General features: G+C 32.5%; 1 protein-coding gene across 1 annotated transcript in view; it reads left to right on the top strand.

Moving 5' to 3' along the window:
* The window catches only part of Lrp1b (LDL receptor related protein 1B), a 1542993-nt gene that overhangs the window by 1315349 nt on the left and 215456 nt on the right, over window positions 1-12188 (top strand). The window contains exons 58-60 of the mRNA XM_042055373.1: window positions 662-784; window positions 2541-2722; window positions 10396-10595. Of these exons, the coding sequence (XP_041911307.1) occupies window positions 662-784; window positions 2541-2722; window positions 10396-10595 (505 nt within the window). The remainder of the gene's footprint in view (window positions 1-661; window positions 785-2540; window positions 2723-10395; window positions 10596-12188) is intronic.

The following is a 12188-nucleotide window of genomic DNA, read 5'->3' on the forward strand; positions in this document are numbered from 1 at the left end:
TTTATATCCACTTCTGTTCTCAGTGCTCTAATTTTGTATATTTTGTGCCTGAGAGGTTCATATGCTTTCTTTTTTAAAATATTTATTTATTTATTATGTATACAATATTCTGTCTGTGTGTGTGCCTGCAGGCCAGAAGAGGGCACCAGACCCCATTACAGATGGTTATGAGCCACCATGTGGTTGCTGGGAATTGAACTCAGGACCTTTGGAAGAACAGGCAGTGCTCTTAACCACTGAGCCAGCTCTCCAGCCCCTCATATGCTTTCTTGATATCTTATTTTCCCCCATCACTTTCAATAGTTTCATCTTGTATTAAAACCTTTGCTCCTACTTGAGATAGGAAACAGGCAAAGACATGAATTGCATGCTATAATCTTTTCTCCTTTAAAGGTCTTTTGTTTTTCACATTGTTTGGTATTCATTTAAAAGATTGCAAATATTGGGAAACTTTGGCTCCTTATTAGGATTTTATTTTTAAATGGATAATGTGTCTTTTAAATGTGTTGTATGAAGAAATTTTAAACACACTATGTTCTTGAACTGTCACAAATGTTATAGTAATATGCAAGCATTTATATTCAAAGGAAGATGACTATTTCTCTGGATTCTAAACATTAGAAATAATACTAATAGAATGTGCATTTCTTCTCATTTTTAGGGATTAAACAATGTTATTGCAATCGACTTTGATTATAGAGAAGAATTTATATATTGGATTGATTCTAGCAGACCCAATGGAAGTCGGATAAACAGAATGTGTCTAAATGGAAGTGATACCAAGGTAGCTTCACATTGCATGGATGGGATTACTGAATACTTCTTTGGTGTTATTGACAGGATATAAAATCTTGATAGCAAATAATTTCTTACATAACAAATTAGCTTGAATTCTGACTTTTTCTGTGAAAGTTGATAAATATTAAACTTGTAAAATGAGCCATTTTATTTTCAGGTTCTATTTTAATAGTATTTCTTGCAATTAGATAATATTCATAGTTGTAAATAATAGAGTGTAGATAAAATTTTTAGCGCTGATAAAATGTACTCAGCACGTGTACAATTATGAATGGTTTTATTAGCTCACAACTAACTATCTGTCACATTCTAGACATGACCTACTTGGTACCACTCAATGATACCCTAAGTTTTAAATAAAATATTAGTTCAGTGTGTGCACTATAAGATAGATTATACGGAAGAAGTTGGGGCTTAAGAGACGCCTCAACTTCTAAGAGCACTTGATACTCATGTAGAGGACCTAGTTTCAGTTCCCAGAAACATCATAAAGTGGCTCACAACTACTTGTAGTTAGTTACCCAAAGCCCTCTCTGGCATTTGTGGATACCGAACATGCAAGTGGTGAACATATATAGACACATGCTGATATGGACATAAATAAGTAGATGATAATAAATAGATAATTTTTTCAAAGGCTTAAAATAGATGAAACATCATTTTTTTATGTTTTTATAATTAGTTTCCAAGGAAACGACTCTTGAAACATTAGTGAAATCTTAAAGTACATGTATGTGAGCTGTGGGTTTCTGTAATCCAGGTGAGTGTCTGAAGCATATGACTGCAAATGCAGGTTGGCTTCATAGATCAATGACTACAATTCAAAGAATGAGAAGACTTTGCTGTTTCAGAAAATTTGAAAGTCTGCCTAAAATCTTTGAATCTTGCAGTGTTCAAACTCAATTGTGGTTTTTCTCACAAGAACTGTTTTTTATTAATGGTTGCTTTTATATTTTGAAGACACCTGAATATTTTTTTAACCTTTATCATCACCTTCCAATTCTTATTCTATTGTTACTTTAAACAATGTTGTGTTGTGAATTTAAAACAAAATCATCCCTTTTCCACGGGATAAACCTGTTCACTGATGTCCATCGAACAGTCAACAATGTCAGTTTTCAAATATAGAACATGGAAGGCAAAAGAAACAAATATGTCTTGCAGTCAAAACACTAGGGCAGCATCATGGCTGCTTCAAACCTTCTTGTTTCATGCTCATTACCACTGGCGGTGTAGAGAAAGGATGATTCCAAAGCTCTATTGCTACTTGGCCGTGTTCAAACACAGAGTGCACTGCTGTCTCTTATTCTAGTGTTGTATTTAAGAGAGTTGTGAGAATATTACCAAAGCCCTGACAGCATTGTTTAAGTAAATATTAATAATTATGTGTGTGTGTGTGTGTGTATATGTAATAGAACGTTTTCCCCGGAGTTTGGGAGGATGAGCAGATAAACTCCAATTAAATGAAGTTATCAACTGTGCATCTATTTGGCTGGGGGTTGTGTTATTCTTTAAATGCATATGTTACTTCTGTGTCTAAATACACATTGGGTAACTTCTTCTAAATAAGTAATATGTGGTGGTAAATTGTTCTCTTCTTTATCTAAATTTAATTTCTTCAGTTTAAATAGAGTTCTGTATCTCAATAAAAATCAGTAAAACAATTATTCAATTCTTTTTGAAGCCATTTATACTGCTAACCAAATTTTTTTTTTTTTTTTTTTTTTTTTTTTTTTGGTTAGGTAGTGCATAACACTGCCGTTCCAAATGCACTTGCTGTGGATTGGATTGGAAAAAACCTCTACTGGTCTGACACGGAGAAAAGGATAATTGAAGTCTCCAAACTCAACGGCTTGTACCCTACTGTACTTGTTAGCAAAAGGCTGAAGTTTCCCAGGGACCTGTGTTTAGATCCTCGAGCCGGGTTTGTAAAACTGTTAAAAATCTTAATGCTTTAGACTATACCCACTGTGTAAATTCTCTAGACCTAAAAGCATCAAAATTAAAGTAATATATGAATTGGTAGACCTTTTCTATTCAAGTCTATTAAATATGGCCATAGCATTAAAGTGAAGAAAGTAAAAGCTATTTTTAAATGTCTGCTCTCTAAGTATTTGAACCAGGTTATTTTTTTTTCTAAGCAATTAAATCACTAACAATAAAAAAATATCTAGCTGATATTGATGCCTCAAATTGTGAAAAAGGTAAGACAGACACCTCAAAAATGGTTTTCATAATGTGGTCAAAGCTATAAATAGCATAAATGCTGCTCCTAAAGCAAGAGACATAATTGGTGTCCATAGGTAGTAACTGGTATTGCATCATCAAATGCATTCAAGAAGAAAATCAGAGGATCATGGGAAAGGTGGGGACAGAGCATGAGAATGAAAAATGTATTGCAGAAATTTCTGACCAGCAGGTCACACCCATTAACACATCAAAGCTGTATGGTGTGTGGTGAAGAGCGATAGATTATGGATATCTTAATTCACTTCCAATTATGCTGTTTTGGTAGATATTGAATGCAATTCTTCACATTTTACATTATAAAGTAGCATAAATACATGCTCAAAATTACTTCTATAGAATCTCAACCTACTTAGCATGCTGTTAAAATAACAAATCTAGAGAATGCTGGTTATGGTAAAAATAGAACACCTTCACAGTAGCCAGTAGAGGATTGGTGTAGCACTTTAAATTTACTATACAAAGTGTGTTTTGCCAAGTAAATTCATTTATTACACTTTAGCCACCATTAGATTTTGGTTATTGCTAATAAAGTCTCTGTGTGGTTTTTTGTGTCTCTTATTTATATCATGAAAATAATTATGTCACAGCCTATTTTATAGCTTAATTTTAAACATTAATCTGGCTGGACTATATAAAATCAGACAAGTTTTGCATTAGTTGCTGTTTCCAAGGATGCATACACATTTTAACTTTACACTATATAGTTCCATACTTATTTTATTATATTTTAAAATATCTTACTTACTATACTGAGATAATGTCAAAATAATTTTAAGGAAAACAATTATATGTGTTTTTAATGTGTGTTTCAGTAAATATTGATAAGATATTCTAAATTAAGCCTCCATTTGTATTCATTTATAAGTTTTTGGATTATTTGATTGTTTTGCCATTTTATCGGAAATGTTTTATTTGAATATCTGGTTCACTGTACTTCTTAAAAACTCAATTAACCTGATATGGCTTCTTATATGTCACTAAATACCCTTCACCTCTAATCAAAGAAGTGTTGCCTGTTTATAAACATAAACATTATTTCTGAAATTCCTGTTTGTGAAGTAAAGACTGCTCCTAGCTGATCAAGTCAGAGGTTTTATTTTCCCAGGATACAGTTATTGCCCCATAAACTTGAGGCAGTCTTCAGTTATCGTCAACATAAACCCATCATTGCACATGTCAATTAAATGAGTGAAGGATACATTATTGTGGATACTACAAAAGACTTCGTTGATTCCATTTTGATAGCATCTGTATTCTAATACATGTAAGCCATTTTATAACCAAAGAAATAGATAAAATTAGATCTTTTATGAAAAAAACCATCTATTTTAATAGCTACAATTCAACACTGCCATTTTTAACACTGTTTTCTGGTTCCCCAGAGTGAGGCAATAAGAAATCTAGATTTTTGCATCCATAAAAAGATCTTCATGCAGAAAATGCCATATATAATTCCTGTATAAAATGTTGGATGGTCCCCATTCAGAGATCCCACAAAATGTATAAAATTATTTAATAAAAATAGCTAACTCATTCCACATCATATGTGATTTGCATGTGGTCTAAAACGTATCATTGCAGCTCACCTCTTGTTCTGGAAAGGTGTGAGTTCTTTTCTGACAGAAATATAAGTCAAGACTCGATGAACTCACTGATCTGTTTAATGCTATGAAACAACCAAAATTTGAAGAGACAATGGGGCTTTAATTTAGTTTCTAGTCTCTGGTTCCATAATTTTTTTTTACTGCATCACAATAAAGTTTTAAGCAACAAAATGACCACCATAGCATGAGAGTGTGTTTTCCAGGAAACACTCAAACAAATGGAAAAAAGCTTGCAGCACACAAGTCCTAAATTTTGCCATCTGAAAAGTGAAAATTTCTTTAATAAAAGGAGGAGTCTACATGATAAATTTGTAATACTACCTAAATCATTAGAAGCACACCTTATTGTTTGAAGTGCCGTGTATCAAACACACAACCCAGAACTATTCCAGTGAGCTATGCCTTAGCTCCATATTTTATGTCTGAAGATATATTTTGTTTAGTCTTTCCAAATTTATTAACTATCTGCTGAAATAATAGCATGTGTCATTCTGATTTTGAAATACATGAGTACATGTTTAAAAATTTCATCCATATCCGTTATTGCCTATAAATGTGATGATAATGCAAATCACTCTGTAAAGATTATTTATATTTATGAGCTTCAGCTTATATCAGTCCTTCCAAGAATATGGGAAATATAGGAAAAGACATACAAAGAGGGAACATGTATGGCTTGTTGACCTAATAGGATGAGAATTTCCATATATCTTATGTTTATCCTGTTGTAATAATATACATTTTCCAAGAACATCAGAAATAGTTTTTCCTGTGTGAGGTATTTTATAAATGTGTCCAAGTGGACACTAAATACGGAAAACAAGATTATAGAGATGTCTTTTATTATAAATGCCTTAAATTTCCACCTAGAAGTGAGTAGGTTTAGCTTAAAGACTATGATATATCCATTGTGTCTGATAGACACATTGTGGAGCCAGGCAATAAACAGGTAATTGAACATACACAAGACTGTGAAGTCATAGCTCTAGGGATGTGAACCCATACCTCTGCAAAAGCAAGTATGTGGTTGAACTAAATGACCTGCATGCTTCAAAAGAAGCTATCATAAAGGAGGAATGCTTGCTGTGAGGAAATGAGAGGCCAGGATCAAAATTTAATTTCTAATTTTGTGTGCAAAGCAAATAAACATACCTTCAGACTTTGCAGTTATGCTAAAACACTCCTCTCATTAATTTTAAAATTATAAATAGTTGAGTACAGTATATTTTTATTTAGGCATAATCCACAAGAAATGAACACACATGATTATTTCAATGATTCAGATTTAGAGTTAAATTTAGGAACAAGATGTCTCTCTGATTTTCTTACCTAAATTCTCAGAAAATAAAACATCTCGGATGCTCATAATTTAATTCATTTCAAACAACCACTTCTTTAAGAGCACAGAATCTTTTGTTATGGTTACAAGAAGATATTCTTTTGAATATTTTTACATGGTTGTAATTATACAGTAGGTACCATTGGGGCTATGACTTTTCTTATCATATCTTAGACAAATATTGTATATTACCTGGCAAAATTTTAAGCTCTAAATATTTTCATTGAACAATTAATTGTCATATTATTTATCATGAACAAATGTTCCACATAGGTAATTATTTGGGAGTTCTATTTTGAAGGAAAAACACCCATTTTGCTTATAGAAGACTCACTATCAAATTTGAAATGTACTTGTATACTAAATCATTCTTATATATTCAAAGAAGAAGATGCTGTTTCTTCATAAGGTAACAGGAGATCCTCTTTGGAGCACTCATACTGTCATGGTACCTTTCTTGAATATAGATTTTTTTAAAATAATGTTCCATTTAATGAGTATTTTATTTGGCAAGTAAAGTGATAATATACATGAAATCCAGAAGCATAGTATAGTTGCACAGGTCTAAGCTAACATAGCTAGTATCCTACTGAGTGGGTATTATTAAACCAAAAGAATATTAATTCACAGAGGCTATATGTGAGGCATTGCATAATAAGATAATATTGCCGAATAGTCATTAGAATGTTTATTATCTAAATTTTCTTTAAGTATTAGCACCTACACTTTTCATGATGGCCTCATAAAAATAAGTTGATAATGATATTTTTCAATATTTTATAAATTTTAGGCTCATGAAGATTATTTAAATCTAGGTTTGCACAGTCAGGGGAAGACAGAATTGAAACAAAAGCAACCTGTTTCTAAGGTTTGCTTCCTTAAGACTCCACATACCATGTCTTTGAGAATATGCCAGCTTGTATCCTACAAGAGACCAGAGTCTTTCCTTATTTTAATTACACCACAATCATGAAAGACTAGCCAGTTATCATATATATATTATTTTGTGACTCAAATGGCCATAATGGCCTAGAAAAGGATGCTCTATCCTTGTGACACAATTACAGCCAGCAACTAAGTCTAGCTGTGTTCTAAAATCTGAGAGAAAAATCTGCATTTCATGAGGAATTTCAAAACTAATTATAAAGATAAGTTTCAGGTGAAAGTAAACACAAATTTTGTTAAAAAAATCCGCAAATAACCATGCACTCTCTTTAATATATTTATAAAATACTTTGTCAATATTTTTATGTCCACAAGTACTAAATTCACTTGGGAAGCCATTTAGGTAAACATACCTTCACATTCTGCTTCCTATCCAACAGTGCTTTGAAAATATCTGCTGCATACTCTAACATCAAGGGAAATTTCGTTTAAGTAAAAGTCTTCCATCCACTTAAGTAGGGCAGTAAGGTGTGTTAGACATTTTTTGTCATTAACTGTAGGAGAAGAGCTTTCTGATTGTGAGTCAAGCAACCCTATATTGTCATTGTTCAATTACGCTGTAATAAAGCAAAAATGATTTTGTTGACTATTTGTAATCTAAACTGCTAAGGAAATAGCTATCGTTGTCTGTTGGTGCCTAACCACAGCAGAGATATTTTCATTGCCCTCTCAAAGCCCTGCAATATCAGGTACAGCAGTTATTTCTGAAGTGTGCTTCAATGAAAATACGGGTTTTACAAAATATTTCTCAACCATTCCTCTTCAAACCTAACATGAAAATAGGGACTAACAATAATCAAGAAATAAATTGGGGAAAACAGAGGAAACACTATGAATTGCATGTTCACAGACATATCTTCTAATTAAAGAAACATGTGTAAGACAAATAACATAATGAAAGCCCTGAAGCAATAACTTGAAACTATAATGAGGAACTGACACAGACTGAGTCCACACATTTAAATCGAAAGAAATGACTGGAATAAAATATTTAGTCCCTTGAATTATGGAGGACTTAATGTTCAGGAATTTCAGATGTTGGACACTTAAGAGCTTTTGAAAGAAATATTGAACAGAAATTGACTTGAATGATGTAGCCATTTTGATTCTACTTGACAACCTAGTACTGATTGTGCAAATCAGGTCTGGAGTGAAAAATCAATAGATATGAAGCTAAAATTTAGAATGATGTTTCTATGAATTTAGGGCATTTGGAATACATAATTTTATTAGGAGTTTCAAAATCATGCCTTTCACAAGCAATCATTTTCAGAATTCTTGCTGATTGCATTTGTGTTAAATATCCTGGTTTTCATATATTTAAGTGTGACTATAACAGTATATATCCGCATGTTCCTATTAAATAGAAACATAAAGGCTATCTCTTTTAAACCATTCTTAATTTAGCACAAAAATTATTGAAATAATGCTTAATATTTTACTAAATGATGCATAAGCACAAGTAAATTAACTCGATATGAATTTGCATAAAAACCCTACAGGAGCATAGCAGGAAAGGTTAGTATCTATATTCCCAAATACAGTGCTAATAGTACATGGCAAGTATACTGCTTTATTGAAGCAAGGTGAACTGCTAGTCACTATGACTTCTTTTTGGTCAATTTCTTACATGTTTCTCCATTAGTTCATGTTTCTCCATTAGTTCATGAGAAAGATGTGAAATGTTTTGTCTAGGTTATATTTTTGTGAAAATCAGCTGTTTTTCAAAACAAATAATAACTAACTATGAATAAATACACAGAACATCATTTTCTAATGTTTTTGGCAACTATCGTTACTTGGTGGTATAAAATTTCCCAAGTGAATTTAAAATTAGCAGAGATATACGACTTTTCACTGCAACAAATGTAGAGTTGCCTTCGGAGAAGTTGACTTGACATTTCTAGATTTGTGTTCAAGTTTTCAACTTTAAAACGGTGATTGCAAACCTTCATAACTAGAGGTTCTAATCCTCCTACCTCCAATTCCCGACTGATGGTATTAAAAGCATTTACCATTGTTCCTGGTTTTTGTGGCGCTAGGATGGAACCTAAGCAAGGTATTCTTCCAGTTGAGCTCAATCCCCAGCCCCAAACTCATTCTTTTGTTTAGTTCTTGTTGAAGGTTTATTTCTTCTGACTATTCACAATATTTAAGAAGGACACCAATAATATTTGTAATATCAAAGAAAAATGTTAGTATTTTATGTCAAATGAGTACCAGAATAACAATGACATTTATTTGCAGTGATATTTATTTTAGCCCTATGTTTGATATATATCTTTTTTCATTATTTTATTATTATTATTATTATTATTACAAAATTTCACCTCCTCCCCTCTTCCCATTTACCTCCCCCTCCCCCATCCCCTTTTCCCTCTCTCTACAGTCCAAAGAGCAGTCAGGGTTCCCTGCCCTGTGGGAAGTCCAAGGTCCTCCCTCCTCCATCCAGGTCTAGGAAGGAGAGGATCCAAACAGACTAGGTTCCCACAAAGCCAGTACATATAGTAGAATCAAAACCCAGTGCCATTGTCCTTGGCTTCTCAGTCAGCCCTCTTCGTCAGCCACGTTCAGAGAGTCCGGTTTGATCACATGCTCTTGATGGGATTTTCTAACTCAAGTCAAATTAGTTTAAGTACAGCAGAATTTCTTGGTAATGTGTTACCTGTGTATTTTGTATTTCACATGATTCAGAGTTAATATTTAACTCAGGCTGACTAGTATAACTTCAAGAATATCAAGATAAATTTTACTGTTTTTGCTCCCTTTCCTATTCCTGTCACATACCTTCTGATATCGTGATTTAAATATGCTATGAGGTAGGAAGTCCTATGAAGGCACAGATTCCTCATGACTAACTAGATATACTGGCAATCACAAACTGTGGGCTCTCATAGGCTTGAGATATAGCTGCTTTGAGAAGCAATCCACTCAATTTTAATTTTCTTGTTTATATTATGTAAAAATAAATATTTATACCAGCACAGTGGGTATCAGTGATAATGTTTATTCCAACCAATGAAATAACATCTATAGTTTAAATTGGTAACAAGTCAAAACTGATAGTAGATAGATAGAGGTAGATAGATGGAAGATACAAAAGTTGGTTGTTTTATCCTTTTAACAGTAGAGATTACTGCCACAATTTTACATTCATAATTGTTATGATTCTGTGAGTTTGAAGATGTAAAAGAAGCTCATAATCTTGTGCTTGTATATTAACAAGAACATGATGAATGATAAATGAATATCCCAAAGTGTTATATCATTAATTTGAAGAAAATAAAAAACAAGCAAAAAATATAAGAAGAGTCTGCACTGAAGTCTGCCATGAGTGCTGCAGTTCAGAGATACATCGAGTATTAATTTAGAAACAGTGAAACCGAAAGGCAAAATATTGTGTGATGTGTTACACCAGCAACTACGGTCGACGAAATGGCTGTTGATTTTCTTTCCTAGGTATTTGTACTGGATTGACTGTTGTGAGTATCCTCACATTGGCCGTGTCGGAATGGATGGAACCAATCAGAGTGTTGTCATAGAAACCAAGATTTCTAGACCGATGGCACTAACGATAGATTATGTAAACCGTAGACTCTACTGGGCTGATGAAAATCACATTGAATTTAGCAACATGGATGGATCTCATAGACACAAAGGTTGGTCTAGCTTATAAACAAGTCAATATTTACAACTGCAGAAAATATTAATTTAAATATTTTATGAAGCAATTATTTAAGGTCATCTTATATGCATAATTATAAGTATATAAATATATATACATAATTTTGAAAGTGTAAGCTTAACTGTAAATGTACTTTTATACATAAAAATTGGGTGATGGTTTTCTAAATTAATATTTACATGTGTCCTCACTGAATTGGAATAGAAAACACTTGATTGGAATATAGTTTTTATTATGTTATGTGATATTTGAGTTTTCTTTAAAAGTTAAAAACAAAAGCTAGTTCCAGGACAGTCTTCAAAGCTACAGAGAAACTCTGTCTCGTAAAACCAAAGGAAAAAAAAGTTAATATTAAGTAAATTTGTAATAATCCAATAAGTAATACTTGAAGATAATATTAGCACATGTTTAAGTGTACAGTTATATACTACAGCCACAACAAGCAATTTCCACATCAGAATAAAATACAGGAAATATACACATATGTATATTTCAAAATATAGATTCAATAAATCATTGTGTTTAATTTCTATAATGTATTACTTCCAAAATTATAACAAATTTGTAAAGGAGATTGATATAAGGAGAAATGATGAGAAGAGAAATGCATACTAAATAAAAACAGATGAAGATGAAATAATTAGAAAGTGGCAACCATTTAATAGAAAATCTTCAGTAAAGGAGAGAAATATGAACAAAGTTTATATAGATCTAGCAAGCAAGAAATGATTGATGAGAACTCTCAAATGTTGGAAATCCATGTAGAATATTGTTCTGAGTAAAGAATGATATTGACATTGTCCTGACATTTTACAAATCAACATTGCTTTGGATATTTGAAATTTTGATGTGTATCCATCTCAAATACATGCAGTGCTGAGAGCCCAGTCCCTTGGTGCAATCTCATTTAGAGTGGTTTCTCATATATCCTTTAAGTGTAGAACAGAATTCAAAAGAAAAAGAAAAAAAAAACAGAAAGAAAGTAAGGGAAGATGCTTGTTACTTGTTAGGGGAAACTCTGAAACTGTGTGCTGGCATGAGGGACTCAAAATTCTGGAGCCATGAAAATCAAAGGAAAAGACGTAAAATGTCCTAAAGCTTTGGTGTCACTAATTTTGACCAATGCCCTCTATGTCAACATGTAAACCATTTTGGTTTTCTGACAAGCATTGCTGTGAAGTTGGCCGAGCTGCTCCTATACCAGAACACAGAGATTAGTTAAGCATATGCAGCACACTTAAGTGTTGACAGCGTGACTATGAACATTAAGAAACCCCACCAGGACTCAATTAAAGTAAACAATCAGTCAATGAGTAAGTTGTAACTTTGATCACAACAAAACCAAATCACCTTTATACTTAGCTTTAAAAATATTTTCTTTACTCAAAAGAATCAAAAGCAAATGTTTGTTGTAATCATAGGTTGACATATTCAAAGTTTTTTCTGTCCCTATAAATGTTGAGCCTTCATTTTCACATCTAGAAAATGTACTAAACTTCTGTAAGTATATTCATCTTTGATAAAATTTACTGTATAGTAAAACACATGAGTATTTAATTTGCCGTTA

Source organism: Arvicola amphibius, chromosome 7, assembly GCF_903992535.2.
Source record: "Arvicola amphibius chromosome 7, mArvAmp1.2, whole genome shotgun sequence".
Lineage (NCBI taxonomy): Eukaryota > Metazoa > Chordata > Mammalia > Rodentia > Cricetidae > Arvicola > Arvicola amphibius.